Source organism: Solanum dulcamara, chromosome 8 (assembly GCF_947179165.1).
Source record: "Solanum dulcamara chromosome 8, daSolDulc1.2, whole genome shotgun sequence".
NCBI lineage: Eukaryota > Viridiplantae > Streptophyta > Magnoliopsida > Solanales > Solanaceae > Solanum > Solanum dulcamara.
This window is the reverse complement of record NC_077244.1, coordinates 71125056-71147091: the sequence shown is the minus strand read 5'-3', so window position 1 is coordinate 71147091 and position 22036 is coordinate 71125056. Positions and strand designations below refer to the sequence as shown.

At 34.2% G+C, this 22036-nt stretch overlaps 4 protein-coding genes across 6 annotated transcripts; 1 reads left to right on the top strand and 3 right to left on the bottom strand.

The window, feature by feature from the left end:
* Nucleotides 1-30: 30 nt before the first annotated feature.
* On the bottom strand, nucleotides 31-4077 carry LOC129901107 (lysM domain receptor-like kinase 3). The gene is given in 10 exon segments (XM_055976223.1): nucleotides 31-255; nucleotides 371-469; nucleotides 739-877; nucleotides 1018-1115; nucleotides 1399-1550; nucleotides 1777-1882; nucleotides 1963-2052; nucleotides 2153-2292; nucleotides 2389-2612; nucleotides 3154-4077. Coding segments are annotated over 10 exon segments (1905 nt in total). The 5' UTR covers nucleotides 3846-4077; the 3' UTR covers nucleotides 31-90.
* A 3612-nt stretch (nucleotides 4078-7689) lies between these two features.
* Nucleotides 7690-10266, bottom strand: LOC129900445 (transcription factor PIF7-like). The gene is made up of 6 exons (XM_055975415.1): nucleotides 10084-10266; nucleotides 9600-10005; nucleotides 9193-9279; nucleotides 8946-9011; nucleotides 8335-8769; nucleotides 7690-7979 (listed from the first exon to the last, which is right to left on the bottom strand). Exons 1-6 carry the CDS (start codon nucleotides 10215-10217, stop codon nucleotides 7887-7889), a joined length of 1221 nt encoding a protein of 406 aa, XP_055831390.1. The 5' UTR covers nucleotides 10218-10266; the 3' UTR covers nucleotides 7690-7886.
* Nucleotides 10267-12603: 2337 nt separating this feature from the next.
* LOC129900599 (remorin 1.4) lies at nucleotides 12604-14180 on the bottom strand. Of its 3 annotated transcripts, none has more exons than XM_055975610.1 (5): nucleotides 14110-14180; nucleotides 13519-13709; nucleotides 13171-13339; nucleotides 12950-13031; nucleotides 12604-12879 (listed from the first exon to the last, which is right to left on the bottom strand). In XM_055975610.1, exons 2-5 carry the CDS (start codon nucleotides 13664-13666, stop codon nucleotides 12688-12690), a joined length of 591 nt encoding a protein of 196 aa, XP_055831585.1. In that variant the 5' UTR covers nucleotides 13667-13709; nucleotides 14110-14180; the 3' UTR covers nucleotides 12604-12687. The 3 variants fall into 3 exon arrangements, with proteins under 3 accessions (XP_055831585.1, XP_055831584.1, XP_055831583.1); XM_055975609.1 differs by lacking the exon at nucleotides 14110-14180 and adding an exon at nucleotides 13799-14087 and having other exon boundaries at nucleotides 13519-13712; XM_055975608.1 differs by lacking the exon at nucleotides 14110-14180 and adding an exon at nucleotides 13799-14087.
* A 1280-nt stretch (nucleotides 14181-15460) lies between these two features.
* Nucleotides 15461-22027, top strand: LOC129898619 (heparanase-like protein 2). Its single transcript, XM_055973227.1, has 10 exons — nucleotides 15461-16077; nucleotides 16893-17149; nucleotides 17240-17276; nucleotides 17491-17674; nucleotides 18057-18205; nucleotides 18303-18536; nucleotides 19076-19265; nucleotides 19356-19481; nucleotides 19610-19709; nucleotides 21419-22027. The coding sequence occupies exons 2-10, from the start codon at nucleotides 16940-16942 to the stop codon at nucleotides 21803-21805; spliced, it is 1617 nt and encodes a 538-aa protein (XP_055829202.1). The 5' UTR covers nucleotides 15461-16077; nucleotides 16893-16939; the 3' UTR covers nucleotides 21806-22027.
* Nucleotides 22028-22036: the final 9 nt, after the last annotated feature.

Here is a 22036-nt window from a genome sequence, read left to right as displayed (position 1 = left end):
GTCCATTAATTAGTAGAACAATGACTGCTGACAGTAGTAAGATTTGCACTCTATTTTAAAAATTAAGAGTTTTGCTTCTTGAAATGCATTTCATCTCCCGTTAAAGACTCCACTAAAAACCAAGCTATCACCTCCTAATGATTCCTCCCACTCTGTGGATGAGGTCCTGATTTGAGATAATGAAACAACCACCTCCCGCATTTCTGGTCTGTTGATTGCATCTTCACTTAGGCACCAGTCTGCTATTTCTGCCATCTGTAGAGTAACGAGAAAATATCAGCTCAATATGTGTAGTTTACTGGCTATCAAATAGAAGTAGAAGAATTAGAGACTTGAACATCATAAATCATAATTTATTTATATTTCCAACCTTGTATATATCTTCCATGGGGTAGCATCCCTTGAGATTTTCATCTATTAAAGATTCCAATGCTGAGTCTGGATCCTCATGTTGGAAAATTTCGTGAATCTGACCATTCAGTTGACACCCTTTTTTGTTATGGAAGACTACGTATAATGTATATAAATTTAAGCTGTAACAAGAAAGAAAGTGATCTCCTGGCATCCATGCTCTAACAAATGCATACATCTCACTTATTCATTGTTTTAGGTTCTTATTTCGTATAAGCTTTTTTCATATTTCAAATCATGTTCTAAAATAGAGTCAATTTTATCCGATAGTCATTCATGTGGTTGTGTTTCATTCTTCAATATATCTCTGCTAAATGGTTGACTTACAATTGAGATGAGTGACTTCATCTTGTTAGGATCCCCTTTTTCACGAATGAGTGCGCGTTTGCCTGTTATTAGTTCTGCAAGAACTACTCCAAATGCAAAAACATCTGTTTTGGTAGTTATCTGCAGCTCTTTCACAGATCTGTAACATATGAGACATCAGAAGCAAATCTTACAAATTCTTCTAATCATATGGTTCTGATATTGCTAGACAATATGGCATTAATGCCATTGTAAAAACAAAATAGTGTTTAACAAGAATATGTAAATTCAGATGCTTACTCAGGGGGAAGATATCCTGGTGTTCCAACTAGGCGGGTCGCTAAGAATTCATCTTCATTGGTTCGACCAACTAGTTTTGCCAGGCCAAAATCTGCAACCTATAGGAGAGAACTTTCTTTTATTTAAGTATAATGAAAACTATAAATTCTTCACTGAAGTTTTTAGTTCGTCTATGATACTAATAAAAATACAACTTTTAGACAGCAGTATTAAGGTAATAATGTTTCACAGTTTTCAGTAGCATCTATCATAGTGATAGATAAGGCAGTTTCATGCATGTCTCATCAGTATGAATGATAAACAATAAAGATTGTTGCTGCCATAATGGGAAAAAACTGTGATATTCAATCATTTATGTACTTTAAGGAGACAAGAAGGCACCTTAGCTCTCATGGCTTCATCCAGTAGAATGTTACTTGTTTTTATATCACGGTGAACATACCGAGATTTTGTATGGTCATGGATATACTCAATACCCCTTGCAGTATCTACAGCAATCTGTGTTCTTGTAGTCCAACTTAGAGGCTTATGACCTGGTTCAGAACAAGTGGATGTGAGCTAACTAATGATTCTGCATAATGCTTCTTTTTTGCCTTTCGAAATCTTAGTTCTTTATATCCTTTCTCCATATTGGTGGAAGCTTTTCGGCATGCCTATACAGAGTTATACAGTTTGTGATATCTTTTAACTAATGGACTATTATAGCTTAAATTTTGTATCAAAATGAGCTTAAGGTTGAATTTACATGTTATTGAATACCTTTTAGCATTGGTTGATGAAGATGTTCATTGAGAGAACCATTCGGAACATACTCATAGACCAAGTAGAGGTGATCATCCCCGCTGGCATATCCCAACAGCTCCACCTACACGATGAAGTCTTCATAAATACTGGAGCATCATCAAAGTAAATAGCAGTTTTTAGTGATTAAATCTGATTACTTGCCACATTTATGTGATGGATCTTGCATAAGACTTTGAGCTCCGCCATAAACTCCTTGGACTTGTTAGACCTCATCTTTTTTATTGCAACTTCCTGAGAATCAGTTTGGTAATTTCCTTTTAATTGCGAGGCACAGCAGAATCTGAGTTGGCTTGAGCAAAAATGAAGAAATAAAAACAAAAGGGCTAGATACCTGCTTCCCAATTGTCCCATAATACACACTCCCATATCCACCTGCACCTATAATCCTAGACTCATCAAAATCGCTTGTAGCTTCTGCTATTTCCTCAAGACTGTATATTACTGGCCTTTCTGATTCAAAAATTGGCATGTCTGCAGAGTTGAACAAATTGATTGTGTTAATTTTCAGTTATGCAATCTTTTCCTGTTTTGCATAAGCTTATCCTCAATAATTGGCAGAAAGTAAACCTTCAGTATGATCTTTATACATGTACTGCTTCTGAAGTGACATGGTTTTTTTTGTACTAAAGCTTTTGGAAATAGCTGCAGCATCCTCCTTGGCGCGTCTCTGCAATCTATTTCTCCTTAGAATAAATATCATCAAAGTGCAGATTGAAAGTACTGTCACAGCTAATAATATTCCGACTAATACCGTCCATTTGTGTGCTTTGTGCTTCTTTCCTGTTGAATGATGGGAAAAACAAAGCAACGAAAAGTCAATTTCTCATAATCAAAATAGCCACTGCTTAATGTATATATTCTCTCAACTCAGTTATTTCCTTTACATTTTATGAAAAGCTTCCCCAACCAAGTATGAGATACTTGATATTTAACTGATGAAATTTGCTACTTTTCTCTTAATACATGCAGGTAAAGTTAACATCATCCTTGTATCAACAAGAGTATCTGAAAAGGACTTCCAAGAGAATATAACACTTGGAGAAGGAAACACATAAATTCGCCAATAGGAGATTTTCTAATTCGCCTACAGTCTAAAGACGCTTATAAGCAAGCTATCTGCTTTTTTTTAATTTGATTTATCAGATGGTCATTCACCTAACAATTATTATATCAAAAAATCACTTTCTTGTTGAAGAAAATTAGAATCCAGAAGAAAAATGACTTTTTTGAGATAATAATTATTAGTTGAGCGACCATTTGAGAAATCAATACGATGATCTAATTGTTTAGTCAACATAGAAATACATAGTTGATGAGATAAAAAAAGAGGTAAATTTCTATGACAGATATAGCTAACCGGTACTTGGTAGAGGAACTCCATTTTTGTACATGGGCACATATATTAGCCATCCAACATCTACAAACTGTGGACTTGTCAAATAAGGATTCAAGTTCTCAATATCACTGACTTGAGAAGAAAGTGAATCTCCAATACTTGACAAAGTATCGTGCTGCTGAACAGTATACGTCACCACAGTCTTCTGTTCATCTTCCACACATCCACACAATAGATGCATAGTTACATTATCCCCAGCCTGATAACTTTTATCTTCTCCACCAACTTTCCAAGCTTGTCCACTATAAATGTCATTAGAAACATTTGCAAATGTATCCCCTGGCTGCAGATTGTAAATCGTGTCGTAGAAATATCCAACAGTTCCAATAACATCTTTGCAAGTGCAAGGTACATTTACTAGGTAGTCTTGTCTGTCATCATAGCTAATCGGCTCGATTGCTGATGCATTGACAGAGTAAAAAAAGGTGATATTCTCTTTTGAGAGACTGTTGTGCTGATAGAGGAACGCGCTGCACATTTTGATGTGATTAGAACATGGAAAAGGGTGGATATTAGTTAATTGAGTTGGTGCCGCAGAAGTCAAATTTGTTGTGATTTTAGGGAAAATCAGAGGAAACAGTAAGTAAAAAATGAGGATACAACACCAAGAAGCCATTTGCCTTGGCATGAAAAGCACTCTGCCTTGTGAAAATAAAAGGAAAGCATATCAGGTCATGAAAATTATGATATTCTGATAGAACATTTCCTCTTTGTCATATCCTATTTGTTGCTTTGTTTGTTGACGTATACAGTAATATAAACATAATGCCACTTTGTCACAGTCTCTCGTAGAAATGCATGGTAAGACTGTGTACGACAGATCCTTGTGATCCTACCCTTTTTCAGACCCTACACATAGCTGGAGCTTAGTGTGTTTGCCATATGTGAAACATATAGTAGTTAGCATGTCATATTGTATTTTACAAAGTTATTGCATCAGTTGGAATTTTTGGATTTTTAATATTCTGCTGTTTACAATGAATACTTGCCGATTTTTACAATGCTACAAATGAAGATACATGAGACTCGAAGTAATGTTGGTGCTATCTAATACTCTCTGTTTTAGTTTGATACGGAATTTTAAAAAATAATGAGTACTTTTGTATCTTATAGTCTTAAACTAAAGATACGTAGAATGTTACCAAAATGTCTTTTAATCTTACAGTATTGAACATGTCATGAGGAAAGTCAAAAATTAAAGAGTTTCCAAAAATGAAAGAGACATTCTATTTAAAACGGACTAAAAAGAAAAATAAAACAACCAAACTGAGATAGATGTTATACTATTGAAATTAATGGGAACAAATTAAAATTGGTGCCGGCGAAGCAAATAAGCTTGCTTTATGATATATGCATGTTATACTATACTATACTGTAAATATCTATCTGTTTTGGAATCTAATATTCAAGAACACCAAACGAATCCTCTCTTGGCATCTCTAGGGCGTCTATGTCCAAAATGATTGAAATTATACAATTTTTTATAGTTTAACCTGTGATAACAAGTTCGTTACGGACAATCAAATATGATTAGTCTAATAGCATCGAATGATGATAGTGGCGGAGCTACACTTTGTACAAAATAAATTAATTGACACCCAACTCTTTTGTGGGGAAATAATTCAGGGTGTAAATTATATTTTGACGATCCCCTCAATAAAATTTTTGGCTTTGTTGTGCAATTGTTCTTGTTATCATTGGACGACTTGCTCATCATGAATATTCATTTTTCTAGTTGCATATGTGACTTGCTCATCATGAATATTCATTCCGTAAGTAAAATGTGTGTTTTATTCTGCATTATTTTTCTAATCACCAATTGTACACTTCATACAATAGTAAAATGCTAACACAATCTTCTTAATTCAGTTGTTATGCCATTCGATAAATAAGCTGTCTTAATTAATTTATGAGCAAGTTGGACAGTTTTTAATATCCCAAGAATTAGCAATATATTCATAGCCTTTTGGTGGTTGTAGCAAACGTTCAACGGGCTAAGAGCAAAATGGGCCCAAACGATTAAGAAAACTTGCAAAATAAAAGAAATTTGTGGTGTAACCACAATATAATCGTAGTGAAAGATATCTGAAATTTTGATGAAAGTAAGTCATTACTTAAATTAATTTATCAAAATTGTACATTTTTTTTTGAAATCTTACAAAAACTAGTATAAACATACTTGTCAGTAACGTTTTAGGTATTATTTTATTCAAAAAAAATCAATAGTAAAAATAGAAATGTTTGACGGAGTAAACAAACATAAAATATTACTGCCAAATATGTTTTATTAATTCGTTACTTACACACGTTTTAAAGCTAAAAAGTTACTGACAGTAACGACTCTTTAAAAAAGGGCAGGGGCGAGAGAATCACCCAATTCACTTCACTTAACCACAAGAACATTCTGAAATATCAAAATCAAAGTTCAACAAGAGAATCTAAGGTTTCATCATATAGCTACTCCATTAAACCATGCTAGCTTTAAAAAAATCAAGAGATTTAGGAAGAAAAATAAACCCTGAAAGCCACACAGTTATGCCCAAAAAAAGGAGAGAAAATGACCCATTGCACTTCATTCAACCACAAGAACATTATGAAATGCATAAACTAGAGTTCAAAAAGACAATCTAAGGTTTCATCATATAGCAAATAATACATTACTAAACATCTAATAAGCCATGCTAGCTTCAAAAAATAAAGAAATTAAGGAGAGAAAAAACACAGAAAGCCACACATTACTGTCAAGTACGTTTATACTAGTTTTGTAAAATTTTCAAAAAAATGTACTATTTTGATAAATGTGTTTAAATAATGGCTTACTTCAGTCAAAAATTCAAGAAATCTTCCTTTTATCATCAACTTGTACTTCTATCGTAGCATTAGTTCAATCCAAAGTTAAAAATATTGGATTGAATCAATTCCCACAATAGACACGGCAGGAAATTCAAAATTCTTCAGATTTTGGCATTTGATGAGCTATTCATTAGTTCCTTCAAAAACTTGATTATTTTTTACCGAGTGACTCTATCAGTTGTTTTATCGAAAAATGCTCCGACGATGTCCATCAATTTTTATCACTCGATATATATATATATATATATATATATATATATATATATATATGACGTTCTTTTAGTAGTGATATCTACTAAAGGAACCCAACAAGCGTGTACCAATGATATATATATGATCATGCTTCTTGAAAAGTCTTTGAAAGAGATTTATCATAAAGTTGCTATTGGACATATAGAATGTTGTAAAGCATATATGGTAAAGAAAATAATTGTCCTTCCTTTTCAAATAATGATACACAAATATAACTCCCAACGTCCATTTCTGTTAGGTCCAGCGCTATGACAAATCAAGATACAAAATGGTCCAACCATCATCAAAAGGCCTTAAATTCTCTAAGCTTCTTGTAATTTAATACATACATGTAGGGACAAGACTTTGTTGCAATATTCAACTCTTATCATTTCTAGAATTTCCCACCAATTATTTTATCCTTCCTATCAACATTTTTTATTTGTCACGTTTTGCTTCAGCTAATTTGACTATTTTTAGAGCTAAATTAAATTAGATTAAGTTAATATTCTGAATTTTAGATTTAGATGTTTGAAAACTATATGAAAAATACTAGACGTTATAATCCTTCTCATATTAATACAATTAAAAAATATATCTTAAAATATTGAACATAATCCATATAGATTCACTTTCGAAAAACGAAACATGACAACTCAAATTAATCGGAGAGAGTAATATATGAAGGTCGTGTGCTGATTCATGTAGAACCCTCACGAAATCATTTCGAGATCATCCATTGGTACCTTTTTTTTTTAGCAAATGATGATCACTTCACGAGTAATGATAAAAAATCAGATATAACAAGATTTGATTCCATAATACTGGTACAACTATGAAATTAGAAGATCTATAAACACTAAGACAATGACGCACTACGGCAAAAACAATTTTATCAGCAACAAATATATACATTAACAAAAAGTGTTAAAACCTTTACCGACATTAGTTAAATACCATTGGATTCAATGTTGGTATAGATTTTAGGGATTTTTTTACAAAGAGTGTTAATTATCTCTAAAAATATATATTTAGTGGCAATTAAGCTATTGTCATTTATTAATTACCGCTAAAATCATTTTTGGTATAGTTTTGGTCTTACTAGGTCGGGCAAGGTAATCGGCTAACCGGGAATTCATCTTCAGAGCTAAGTCCCAAGGAGAAGGGGTTAACATTTGTTAAATTACACTAATAATGCATAAACTTTCTACACTATCAATATATATAAGTTAAATCTAAATTGGAATGAATTTTCTAAAACTTCGTTTACAAGTTGGTTTTAATTAATCTTTTCGAAGATTGAGGATGTAAACGAAACTATTAACGTCTCAAACCAGCACAAAAATACTACTTCAATTTTAGACGATGTCAATAACAAAATTGGTAATCTTAACATACATATTGCTCAAGTAAACTTGTCTACTACAAGAAAGAAAAAGCAGTTAGATATGCTAGATTATTGCACATTAAATTAAACCTAGACGATATACACCGCAATTTATATACCGTACTATATATGTGAAACACTAAAATGCATCAAATGTAGTAAGAAAAATGTGAGTATATAAATATATATTCAGATCGATCATTCTTTTTGCCCTTGGATATTGACATTTTCTTGATTGGCCTGCTGCAGATATTGGGCTGCCATCTCATTATTGAACTCCATCTTCATTGACTACATGTGTATTATAGGAAATTAATTAACAGCCAAAATAAAGAACTCCATCTTCATTTACATTCTTGGATGAATGAAAAGACTGAGATTGATAAACGTATAGTACTACACATATTTTCATTTTTAGTTTGTCACAAAAGAAAATGTAGTACATTAATTATTTTCTTATTTAGAAATAATTTAATTTTATATTTTATATTTTACTTTTAATGAGATGATTAATTTATAATCACAAAAATTTCTGTCACGACTTGTTTTAAATTACAAGATTCAAAAATTTATTTATTTTTTTAAAAAAATAATATTGTGTAGAGCCAAACACGAACACATAAATTGGGCCGGAGGGAGTACTTACTTGAGGTAGAAATGCATTATAGGGGTGGTTAAAAGGGAATGAATTGGTTGCAATATTGGGGGCAGCTGCAGATTTGGTGATTGTGGGGCTGATGGAATCGCGGTTAGGTTGTGATGGAGTAGGAATTGATGATGCCATGGCGAAGTCTGGTGACATGAAGGGAGGACAAAGAGTGGGAATTGATGAAGAGGTTGGATAAATGAGGGGAGACGGATAAGGAGCTCGAGCTAAATTAGCAGTCATATTGTTAAGCATTCCTGCAGTACTACACATGCCCATTCCTGCTAGTAAAGGCATTTGAATATGTGATTGCATTCCGAGAGACATCATCATCATTTGCTGCTCCATATTTCTAGCATTGCTTATCAATTGAACTTGTGCTTGAAGCTGCTTTAAGTACTTTATCACTTCCTCCAGCATTGATGCTTTATCTGTCTGTATATATATATATAATTATGTCATGAAATTACATTATCCTTAATCTATGTTTGGACTATGGATATTGTAAGGGTGATCAGTTGAACATCCTTTGTCAAAAAATTATATTGTGTATATAGATCAAATATTACTTGTTAGATTTGCACATGTGGTAGTTATAAGTTATAACCCACCTTACTTGCATTTGGCACAAACTTCTGTAGAGCTTTCATCTTTTCGTTGATTCTATCACGGCGTCTCTGCACCAAAACCAAGCAAAACAACGGATAACTTGTGCGTTCATATAAATACTATTCTTTCACTACCTTATTTTCTCTGATATTCTAATTAAATAGTGTGAAAGGCTATAGCTTATATACACTGTATACAGTTATATACTAACTTTTCGTAATTAAGGTGCAGTAATTAAATCCAACATACCCTCTCTGACTGGTTATGAACAGCAGCTCTTCGACTGCGTTTTGACAGGTTGGAGCTTTTTGTTTCAGGTTCTTCCTCCTTGTTTTCCTGTCACAAGTCATCCAGTGTGCATGAGAGTTTGATAACATATACGTATTTGAAAAAAGTATACATATCACTGCAAGATATGATTCCAAAGTATTAGTACTATATATAGTACAAGAACGTAGTGGGACATTAGCTAGGTGGCTACTGATATCAAACTAGCTAGCTAGCTGTTATTGCTAAAGATTTGGCTTTTAGCAATCACTTTTTTACGAAGAGACATGAATCCGATTGTTATAAGTATACTTGTAGCATCCAATTTTTTTATTTTGCTGTCGTTATAAAGCAGCTTGGTTTAATTAGGATGTAAAAAGTTTAATTACCGAGCCACCATGGAAGGCAGAATCCTCATTACAAGGCCATGTTACCATGGGGATATCATTGTCCTTAGCACTTGCGTGAGCGCTAAGTTCTACTGTTATTCCACCACCATATAATTGAGGGTCAGAATCTGATGATCTCATCCTCTTTAGTACACCTCTTGTTTGTTGACAACCATAAAATGCATTTTTGTCCCTGTTGATGTTTGCCTGATTTTGGCCATCACTTCCCATTATATTACTATGATTGTGTTTTTGGAAAGTGGCTTGATGCACAATTGATTCTAGTGTGTCACCAGCCTTTTCCCATGTGTGTTTTGTTTGCTCATTGGGGAGGTTGCTTCCAAGTCTATGCATGGCTACTTGCCCATTTTCCCATGTTAACTCTGCAACTTCAGACTTATTGGACCTGAAATTTTTTTATTAAGTAGAAAGCAAGAGAAGTTGAAGAAAAATGTTACAACTAGCTAGTATAATAAGAACATACATGGGATTGGGGTCAACTTGAAACTGATTCTGCTGATTATGCACGTGGCCGCGAGGATATCTGTTCTCCTCTTCTTCTTTTTCTACTACTTGTTCTTGTTTTTGGTGATAAAAATTCCAAGTATGATGACTCATGTTGATGCCTTTGACAGGACAGAATCTACCCTCTTAATTTCTCAGTTACTGCCAGTCCTATTATATTGAGTTGGCTTTCCCTCTTTTATACTAAAAATGTAATTCAGTATCTTCTGGTCCCCTACAGGGTTGTCATATTTAGCTGAGTATTTAATGTATACACACCATGTGTAGTAGCAATAAAAGCCTGGATTTCAAATGGATAAGTTTTGGCGTTTTAGTGTATCTATTTTACTCATTTTCCTTGATGATAGAACTCAGGGGAATGAAAGAGCAAAATTTATTCACCTAAAGATCAGCTGCAAGATCAGGAACGGATTTCTTCATAATCATTAGTACCTTCCAACAAAGATATTTTCCATTTAGATGGGGTTAAAAGCATTCAATGCGATTAAATTTGCCGCCTCTCAATCTGACTTTGGTTGCTCTGACTAGTGATGCAACAACTATTCAAATAAATTGACTGTATTTTATATATATAAAAAAAAAAGATTCAATCACATAGAAGTTATGTCCACTTCATAAGATGAGGTGGGGCTGGTACTTTGTAGTTATCTTTTGTGACTCTCATCCCTGATTTCGTATAAACATTAGTATAAAGTTCTAATTAAGTACCCTTAGATTAAAATTTGGAATCCATAGTATAAGCTATTAATGTAATTAGAAATTTCTTACTGATAACGTAAGCACTTCTGTTGTCACACGTCATTCACTTGCTAGCTTAGGCACCAGGTAGAGGCAGGAACAACATGTTTTCTCTAAGTTAGTTTGTTTAGTTGTGAATCAAACATGTCAAGTGTTTTTGCAACACATTATCATCGCGTGGAAGATTGGACTGGGGAATGTTACATACTCCTCATTTGTGGGATCCCTCCTATTTAGGACTTCCCAAGTACCTCCAAGTTTGCCAATTGGATTCAAGTCATATACTACACTGACAACATAAAAATTTTAACACTATCGCGGTAGTTTAACCTGACATTGTAGGTTGGTTATCATTTTTACCAGCTTATCAATAATGTTAGTTATAGATATATACTGGTAATTACTTTGTAAGTGACATGACTGTTGCATCAAACTTAAACTCTTGCCAGTTATGCCTTTGATTTTGAAGACATGTCAAGTCACAGTTGATTCTGGATAGACATTTTGAATGTTCTTTGCACTAACATTTCAACTTATACTGCACTCAATTGTAAGTTCTTAATTAGACATGGTCTCATGTAGGGATGTCAGGTGGGGACTCATAATCAATTCAACATAAAAGTATTTACCTACTTTTATGAAAAATAAATTTTTAGTATTTCTTGTTTCCATGTGATCCATATTAATTGATGTTTCAGATATTGATATACAATATCCGGAAATTGCACGTCCACGCTTATATTTTGAAAATGGGGTTTATTATGAATCATCATCAATTGCTAAATAGAGACAGTTCACAGTCAGTTTTTCCATTCAAATTCTTTGTAAAGGGATTATTTCTCTTCATGATTGAGATGCAAGAAGGCATGTCTTGGAGCTATGAGAAATGCTCTACGTTTCTACATGTGACCAAGGTTCAAATCTTGAAACCAGCCTCTCTATTTGGACTAAGCCATGACGTATGTCTTTCATATACACATCTAAAATTACATTATGGTTAAGTGATAGATATTCTCACTTTAATCTTTAACCGCCAAGGTTAGCTTGCTTGGTTTAGTGTAAATACCGGGTACAGGTAATTTACCGACATCAGACACTAGGGTTCACCTAATGATTGAGATAGAAGTCCCTGTCTCTAGCTAGCCCTGCTGGCTTCTGAGAAGAAAAAATTGTGGTTCTAAGTCTTCCCGTGTTAGCTATAATGCTACTGTTGGCATTTTATTTGAGACAGCCAGTTGGTTACATGTTACTGTATTGGTCCATCATCAGGCACAAAAAGGTCCACCTTTGAATTTTGCATGCTCATTAGCATACATAGATTATCAAATGAAAATGACAAAATTTTACTTTTGAGCAACAGTGAGTGTAGTTTATCAATCGAAGTTTATGAATGTCAACAGAAGCAGGAGACAGCATGTTGTTTGAGAGGTTGCAAAATATGTCAAGAAGGACTCTATTAATTGTGTATGAAAAGGTTTAGCCTATGAAAATATAGATTCTTCCAGGAACAAGTAACGCGTAAACATGTCAAATCGGTGATAGTTTTGTGCAAGTCTTAAAACACAGAACAATAGCAGCAATTATCACCTAAAACACTTGATTGGCATGAGTTACGTTGTTTTTTCTTTCGTACATATCGTCTAGTAATAACATGCAGCACAACAGAATTAATGCATTTCGATTGCTATTTACCGATCATTGCACACTGCAGGGGCAAAAAATCTTAGGAAAGATTTCAATATAAAAACAATGAGTGAGTATAATTCTTGTGTTAATAGAGTTTCAGATCAGGATTCATTTTCGGGTTTTGTACACTTTTTTACAGTTAGAAGCAGTAACATGTAACAGGTCCAGTCCCTGTTAATCTAATCTTATTTGATTTTTCTTTCACTTTAGATTCTTCATATCTTCTTTTCTCTTCTGCTTGTGTTCTTGCTCCGTTGGCAATCTGATCAATCCTCACTAGTTTGTTCTTGTAATGCTGCAAATTCCTTTTCATAGCAAGCTCCACTTGATTCTACAATTTACCGAAAACAATCATTTCAAATAGCACTATGACAGCTCAAAAACTTGGAGAGTACACTAACCTTTCTCCTTTCCATTTGTTGTTTCGCCATCATCTTCTTTTGATTCTCCCAAGCAAGAAGCGCAGAAACAAGTTCATCATGTCTGAAATTTGGGAATATATCTTATTAAGATACATCTAATTGTAGTATGTCTTGCAACAAAAGATTTAAAAAGTGTCTTATAGGTGATTTTAAATCATCAACTTCAATAACATAAAGAACAATCAATAGTCAAAGTGTACCGCTTTCTTATTTTGGCTATCTGAGCTTTCTCCCAAGCATCAGCTTTGTTTTCAGCAGTTCTGCTTCCTCTTGAAATTCCCTTTTGCATTTTATCATTAGCAGCAGGAGTTATGGCCACTATTTCTGCTGAAGTTTTACCATTCATCGTGGATGGCCTTCTCATTGGAGCTTCAAATAGAACATGTTAAGCAATTTATCCTCATAATAGCTTGCTAAGGAAAAATGACTTTTTAAGTTCTATGCACATACAATGTAGAAGATATTTACACAAACAGGTCACTAACGGAAATGGTAACTAACATGCTATATAATCCAGGGAAAATTATGTATACAGTGTTGACATTTACCTGCTTCTGCTGGCCTAATAACAGGTCCTCTTGTTTTTGTCTGATATTGAGAGCCAGCATTTTCTTCAAGGGAACATATAGCAAACGCGGTAGCTGCAATTGCTGCTGCAAATTCTCCATCGCCCAAGTCATAAATGTTTCTTTTCATCTGGCTAAACAATTAGTATTACTGCAGGTTCCTGTTCTGGTGCCTGCTGATGAAAATTTAGCTACTATTAAATCTTGTCTATGTGCATTTTTGGCTTAAAAAACAAAGTCAGCCTTGATGTAAAATATATACCAGATACAAAAAAGAAACAGTTGGTTAAAAAATCTTGAAAATCAAGAACCAGACAGGAGTAGTATTTGGTTCTATTTTTGGAAAAAGGCAAGCTTGCTGAAGTTTATTTATGTCCTCCAAATGCTAATCCTTTTTTGATGACACTTTCTAAAACTTGAGAAAAAATTAAACAGAAAGTAAGTAGAGTTTTCTTTTAAAGAAGGGGACTAATGTGCTGCCTTTTCTTCTTAAATGAGATGTTTCATTTGCTGTTTGTGCAAAGAGGTGTTTGGAATAACATTTTGCAAAAGCAATGTACTTTTTAATCTTACTTTCCTATACATTATTTTCTCAACACCCTTGTGGCGAATCAAGAATGTACACTTCCTGCTTTCTGAATTGTATATCTAGCTATATTTATTAATATTACTTTTTGTACATATATATATAAGGTTTGATCTAGAATTAAAATACTGGATTCTACCAAATTCGTAGTGCGCTTAGGAGGCAAAGATAAAAAGACAAGCTTTAACCAAATTGGTAGTCTTTTTCTTTTTTCTTGACTTTGTTTTTTCAGTGTAAGATGATATTGGAGGAAAGGTATGTCTTGTTTCTGTTGCATGCTGCAGGGAAAGTATCTGTTCGGAGTTTTCTTGGGTTGATGTGGGCCTATGGTTAGGCCCAAGAGTCCAAATGGATAAGTACTTTGGGCCTCAAGTAAAAAGACCAACTGTAATTTTACAAGACTGGACCTAAAAGTCCTAATTGTTCGTACAATATTTCATGGACCAAACCAACCAGTGAATAGCAACCCAAACGCGGTACAGCCAATTTAAGGATAATTAGGAGTTAGGACCCTAAGCACTTCGGCCAATTGATTTACAAAATATGTATAAAGTATAGAGTAATTAAGATTTCTTAGCCATTTACAAAATGAATTGGAGGAAATAACAATTTTAGATCTCTTATGCATAAAAATGAGATACCATGTAAAAATGTCAAAACACAAGAATAAAATAAAAATTATAAGTGACCTACAAACCAATTCATAGGTTGTGTATATATTATACAAAATATACATAAAATGTAAATATTTATACACAACATACACTTACAATGTCTATATTATATATATTTTGACATTATCAATAAATTAGTTAATCAAACGATATATATCCATAACTTTTCCATATGATCATAACTTTACGAATACAGATTATCGGTGTTTGCTTTTTTCACCTTCATCTATTTTTTTTAATTTAAATTATGGTTATAACTTCACAAATACGGACACTGATGTTTGCTTCTTTTTTTTTTTTACATTCATACTTTTTCTATTTTTTTGTTAGATTAGTTAACAAATACATTCACTTTTTCTTAATACAAAATATTAATATACATATATAACAACATCAACATCTCATTATAACAATTAGAAGATTTCCAGACGAATAGTGACACATTCACTAGTGGTGAATTTATAGTCTAAAATGGGGTATGTGAACTCGTAATTGCTCTATAAAATTAGATATTTTATAAATTAGATAGTTTTAAGTATATATTTTTTTTAAAAAATTGGTATAAAAATATCCGTTAACTGTTAAAAGAAAGACTAAATGAGGCAGTTGGTTTTAATGTTAAAGTTAATTCATAGGAATGAAAAAACTTGACAGATTAGCATGCTTTGGGATTTGACTGATGTTGACCAAGTTGAACCAAATCTTACTCAATTGTGATAAAAATACATTTCTGAAAAAACGAAGAAGCTACTTGTGTAGTTGTATCTCTCAGCCATTGCTGATTTCCTTTTTGACAGTAAGCCATTGCTAACGACAAACACTTTAAGCTTAAGACACCTCACAACGGCAAATCCAACAAACAATTTGACTCTGCTCATGCATTTGACACCTCATTCATTACAAATTTTGTCTATATTTCCTCTTTCTCAGATCAACTGTCTGAACTTCAAGAATGGCAACTGTTTTGTACCAAAAATCCCTTAATTCTTGAATGAAGGAGTGCTAATTGTTGCTAGTTAACACCCCTTACAAAAAGCTCCAAACTTAAGCTGATACAATTTGAGAAATCTGAAACTTACCCTTTTTCATTTCACACGCTTTTCTTGTTCTTTTCCCCCCACCACAAGGTACTATCAGATAAAGCTTGCCCCTTTTTGGCACAGAGGCTGCTGCACATTATCAGTGTTGCTTTTTCTTTCTTTTTGGAACTTGTGCTCTAGTATTGTCTAATTCTTGTAGTGTTTGAGGGTATTTCTCATCTGGGTTCAGTTCAATTTTCAGGTATGTATGAAAGCTATGAAAGATCTTAGCTTTTTATTGTTTTTGTATTCAATTGTGATTGTTGGATCTAGTTCTAGTTAGCTGATTTTGATTGGTTAATTTTCATTTATCTTTTTAATATTGAGTTTTACAATCCATATTTCATGATTAAGTACTCATTTATCTTTTTAATTTTGAGTTTTACAATCCATATTTCATGATTAATTGTCCTTTAGTACTTAGAAAGTGTAACTAATTATCTGCACTTGTCCAGTTTTGTTTTTGAGCTTCTGTAATATCTGACCAAGAAAAGCAATTTGGTTTGCATCCACATTTCATGTTCATGTTTTGTTAATCTGCTTTTGATTTTTTGAGATTATGTTAGGTTCATTTTATCCAATCAATGGAAATAGATTGAATTCATAGTTTTCAGAAAGGCATAATATGTAAACTAGTTGTCGCTACCTCAAGATACTGAAGGGCTCGGCAGAGCTAGGATACCGGAAGGGGGTTTGTTTGTGGAAAATTACATTATATATACCGTCAAAATTATTTTTCATGTATATATTAGATATTGAACCTCCTTGACTTCTTTGTATGTTTACTTCTTTATATTTTGAATCCCTTAGAGAGAATTTTGGTTCTGCCTATGACTGAAGGAGCCTTAAATACGGAATGACAAAATGAAGTTTATTTTGTTAAGATAATCAGCGAATTGCTAGTTTTCTGATGAAAAAGTCATATTTTTCCTCATTGTCATTCATGTAAAAGTTCTTCTATTTTTCTTGAACTTCTCTTAGACTCTTTAACATTTATTGTATCCTCGTCTGTTACAGCCTATGACCGTGTTCAAAGAGGGGTGAAGCTGAGCAGGTTAAAAGCAATGGGCTTCCCACCCTTCTTGTTGATCTTTCTGGCACTGTCTCCTGCATTTCTGGCACAAATAATTGAAGATACAGAATTTGTGATTCATGGAACTGCAAAAATTGCTGAGACAGATGATAATTATGTTTGTGCTACCCTTGACTGGTGGCCTAAAGAAAAGTGTAACTACAACGAATGCCCTTGGGGCTCGGCATCTCTGATAAATCTGGTAAAGTTCTAGTACTAATTGATATTATGGGCATATATTGCTTTGCTAACAGCACAGTTAGCATTCATTATTTTCTTTTGATTTTTTCAGGATTTGTCTCACCCCTTTCTGGCAAATTCTATTCAAGGTTTGCATGTTCCCATCATGTTATAACTTTACCTTAATATTTGAGATCTTGTTGTTCTTATTCTAATTAAAAAAATTTGATTGGTAAACTCTATAACTTCACCTTAAACATCAAATGAACCATCTATTTGCAACATTGAGCAAATTAGACTTAATGCTTCTTCAGAATGCTCATTGATTTCTCATCTGTTCTGACTGCTAATTTGGTGGTGAAGCTTTCAATCATTTGAGATTACGACTTGGAGGTTCTTTGCAAAACCGAATAATATATGATGTGGGCAATTTGGAGTCTCCTTGCCATCCGTTTACCAAGCAGGGGGATGAGTTGTTTGGATTTTCAAATGGATGCTTACAAATGGATAGATGGGATGAGCTAAATAACTTTTTCAATAAGACAGGGTGAGTTATGAATTTTTTGTACTGCTTTCTTGTTCCAATTTTCTTCTACGAGTATGTCATAACTTACTTAAAATTCTTTGAATTTGTTAAGACATATATACTATGAAGTAAATATAAGTGTACTCTCTCTAATGGTAGTCAATTCAACATGGTATTAGATCCAAACAAAGGTCCTGATTTCAAGTTTACTACCTCTTTTAACATGAACTATTTCCACGTGCTTGGCAAAGAATAAAAGAGCATTGGGCCTGCATGTGAGCAGTGTGTTAAGGCATAATGACATAAATAAAAGTGTCCCCTACCTATTAATACCTTAGCTTTTACATGAGGTGGTCACTTCAACAAAGTGAAGTTCATCCCAGTTTTACTGCTTATGCTGCAGAGCACTTGTGACCTTTGGCCTGAATGCATTGCGAGGGAGGCAGCGAACCAGTAAGCGTGTCTGGGAAGGGAATTGGGATTCCAGCAACGCCCATGATTTCATAGATTACACTGTTTCCAAGGGCTACCAAATACACTCATGGGAATTTGGTATAATTGCTGACAATTTCCTTCTCTCTTTTCTTTGTAAATCGCTTGTTTAATAGAAATTGGATTCCCTTAAACAATGGTTCCGCTTGGTTTGCAGGAAATGAGTTGAGTGGTAAGGGGATTGGTGCAAAGGTTGATGCTGAACAATACGGAGAAGATGTTATCCATCTTAACAATCTCATAGACCGATTATATAAGCATTTCCAACCCCGACCACTTCTCTTAGCACCAGGAGGATTCTACGATAAAGAGTGGTATGAGACATTCCTTGAGGTGTCAGGGCCAGGCACTGTCGATGCCTTGACTCATCATATATATAATCTTGGTCCAGGTAAGCTAGCATAAAGTTTTATGGGTAGCTTGCCACTGTATGAAAGCCTCTATTAATTTAATAAATCTAGCGCAAGGATGATCACATCAAATCTAAGCATTGACTACATTTTCCTGGCTCGATTTGTTTCAGTTTATAAAAAGTTTTTTCGTGTCTTCTACAAAAATTATTTGTCACTTAGAATGTAGCACTAGCTATTGACATCATTAGGAGGTTGGGAACCATATAGTAAGAGAGAACTAGTTGATGGAACGAAATTAGATAAATTCAAATTTGTCAACCGACATTATCATTGACAGCACATTTCATTAACATAAATGTTAGTATTTACTTCTGTTAAATTCGAAGTATGACCAGCTGCTCTGATAGTTGTATGATTAACTTTATCTAGCTATCTATCTTTTTCTTGTAAGTGTTAGTGAGGACAGTGAGGTGTTCTATTTGTGTATAAAGTTACATTACTACTTGTGTTCTCTAGATTTGTAAGCCAATTTGCTCATGTTACTCCATTAAATAAAACCATAAAATTTCTGTTTCAGGATCTGACCTCAATCTTGTAAACAAAATTTTAAATCCTCAGCACTTGAATAAAATTGTTGACACATTCAGTAATCTTAGCCAAACCATTGAAATCAATGGTCCTTGGACTTCAGCTTGGGTTGGAGAATCTGGTGGGGCCTTCAATAATGGAGGTCCTAACGTGTCTAACACCTTTGTGAACAGTTTTTGGTAAATTTCTTGGCTGACTTGATTTAATTTTTTTCATTCAGTAATCAGTTAATTGTTTTTGTTCATGCTTTATCTTGAAATGAAATTTAGGTACTTGGATCAGCTTGGGATGGCAGCCAAGTATCACACTAAAGTATATTGCAGACAGACTTTTATTGGTGGAAACTATGGGCTCCTTGACACAAGTACATTTGTCCCAAATCCTGATTATTATAGGTGAGACGATTGGCTTACCAATCCATGGTTGATTCTCTCTACTATTAAAAATTACATTTTCCCTAATTCTAGTTAAGTCCCTGATAATCTGATCCAAAATCTTTATCCTCGTCTTTCAACAAATACAGTGCACTTCTTTGGCATCGGCTGATGGGAAAAGGAGTTCTTGCTGTTAGCAACAATGCATCATCATATCTGCGCTCGTATGCCCACTGTACAAGACATAGAGTAAGAGCCCTGTGGATTCCTGAATCATTTACTCACAGAATTTCAGATGCATCATTTGGTTAGAGATACATTAACTTTCACAGAAAGTAATTTGACGGTTTCCTGAAAAGGAAGTCTTAAACTTACATGCCTAAACACTCTTCTATAAACCTTGTTCATCATCAATAGTAATATTATTACTTCTTGTGTTGCATTGATTCCACCCATTTCTGCTCAATCTAATTGTTTTTAGAGACTAAAACTTCACACCCACTTTTAGTTAGGGGGAAAAAGATGCAATGAGAACCCTACTATATGAGCTTTGCATAATCAGCTTCAAGCCCAGCAGTAACATACCCAGTGAAATCCCACAAAGTAGGGTATGGGGAGGTAGAATGTACGCAAACCTTACCACTACCTCGTGAAAGTAGAGAGGCTGTTTCCGAAAGACCCGCGGATCAAGTGCATCAATCCCAAATAAAAGAAGAAAAAGATAGTGGAGAAAGCATAATGGTTAATAAGAAAAGCAATATACAGTCTACAAGAGTGAAACAATAACAACAGCAAAATAGTGTGATAATCGAAATACAACAAACAACATATGGCAAGAACTACAATGGCACGACTAGTCCTACACCAGACACTAAACCTTGCAAGGCAAGACAATACTCTACCTCTACTACCCTTTTTAACCTAATACGCAACATCCACTCCTTCCTATCTAAAGTCTTGTTCTCGGTAATATGAAGTTGCGCCATGTCCTGTCTAATCACCTCTCCCCAATACTTTTTTGGCCTACCCCTACCCCTCTGCGTACCCCCTAGAACCAGCTTCTCGCACCTCCTCACTGGGGTGTCGACGCACCTCCTTTTGCACATGCCAAAACCATCTCAATCTCGCTTCCCTCATCTTGGCTATCAGCATAATAATAGTTATAATATGCTGAAACCTCTAGATATTGAACATGGTATCCATGTTAGTGTTAAATAGGCAAGGTGTCCCATCACATCCCTGTCCGAGTGTGAGAGAGTTTATGCTAAGTTCCAACACCATAAAAGGCTTATCAGCGGAAAATTATTAGCATTGGAATGAAATGGCCTGAATTGAGAGAAAATAGATATATCAGATTCGTATAGAGCCAAACTAAATAGTTTGAATAGAATGGATCAGAATGGGTATAAGGGATTCATGTAGCCGCTTATAGGATTGAGGTGTAGTTAACGAAGCAAGCTGTTTTTCTTGATTTTAATCATTTAGACCATTTCAACTTGTAACATGTAAAGACCATATATTTAACACTTCAGAAGGAGTAATAATAGCAGGTATTTTATTTAAATGTTTTGATTGTTATAATTGGAGTTGATGCAATTCAGTCTCAACTAGTTTTTTCTTTTCTATGATGCTGTCTCTCCCTTGGTAATTGAGCTAACCGCTCTTGGATACGTTAGAACCTGAGTACTCGCCTATGCTTCTTATATGTTGCTTAAGATAAACGAGTCAATCAAAATGGACAAAAGAACACCCTTCTACCGAACCATTTTGTGGCATTTTGGTGAAGCCCGTTTCTGGTAGCTAATGTTCCCATTTTATACTAGCCATACTGCAGTAATTTGGTTATTCTCATTAGTGTATATTCCGTGAAGCCTTCATATTAACATCCAATGGTTTGCATTTCCCAGCTAGTTTACAAGACTTCAACTTTTCAATTTCCTGGTGTTCCCTTTGTGCAGGCAGGTGTGACATTACTCCTGATCAATCTAAGCAACCAAACTCACTATGGAGTCAACATCGAATCTAGTGCAAGCATCACCTCGCATGTCAAAGAGAAATCAAATCACAAGAGTACTTTCTATCATCTTAAGAAAACCATTTCATGGGTTGGAAGGAAATCATCAGATGTTACATTATCACGAGAAGAGTACCATCTGACTCCACTAGATGGGAACCTTCAAAGCAGAACCATGCTCTTGAATGGAAAACCGTTACAACTCACAGAAAATGGGAACATCCCAAGTTTGTCTCCAGTCCTTGTAAACCTGAAGTCTCCAATATTAGTTGCCCCCTTGTCCATCAAATTTATAGTATTCCCAAACTTTAGCTCTCCTGTTTGTAGATAAGGATTAGGAGATACTTGTGCCTAATAGCTATAATCTGGCACTGTATCTATTCATACCTTAGCAATTGTATTTGCTATAATGGACTGAGCTGTCAATTTGTTTAATATGGCTAGATAAATCCCTCCCCCTACTAGTGTTTCCTGCAACATGTGTCTTGTAATGTAACTATGTAAGTTGTCTATCAACTAGCAGAATTAGATATAGTTGAGTTTCCTCTTGGTACTTTTGGAT

Bases quoted from the DNA above. Each gene is read 5' to 3' on its own strand.
- LOC129898619 (XM_055973227.1), top strand. From the start codon at position 16,940: ATGGGCTTCCCACCCTTCTTGTTGATCTTTCTGGCACTGTCTCCTGCA. The intron at 18,206-18,302 runs GTATAATTGCTG...CTTGGTTTGCAG, and splicing joins AATACACTCATGGGAATTTG to GAAATGAGTTGAGTGGTAAG. The intron at 19,710-21,418 runs GTAAGAGCCCTG...CCCTTTGTGCAG, and splicing joins CCCACTGTACAAGACATAGA to GCAGGTGTGACATTACTCCT.
- LOC129900599 (XM_055975610.1), bottom strand. From the start codon at position 13,666: ATGAAAAGAAACATTTATGACTTGGGCGATGGAGAATTTGCAGCAGCA. The intron at 13,340-13,518 runs GTAAATGTCAAC...TTCTATTTGAAG, and splicing joins TATTAGGCCAGCAGAAGCAG to CTCCAATGAGAAGGCCATCC. The intron at 12,880-12,949 runs GTTAGTGTACTC...GGTAAATTGTAG, and splicing joins AACAAATGGAAAGGAGAAAG to AATCAAGTGGAGCTTGCTAT.
- LOC129900445 (XM_055975415.1), bottom strand. From the start codon at position 10,217: ATGAGTCATCATACTTGGAATTTTTATCACCAAAAACAAGAACAAGTA. The intron at 10,006-10,083 runs GTATGTTCTTAT...AAAAAATTTCAG, and splicing joins CAAGTTGACCCCAATCCCAT to GTCCAATAAGTCTGAAGTTG. The intron at 9,280-9,599 runs GTAATTAAACTT...GACTTGTGACAG, and splicing joins CTGCCTTCCATGGTGGCTCG to GAAAACAAGGAGGAAGAACC.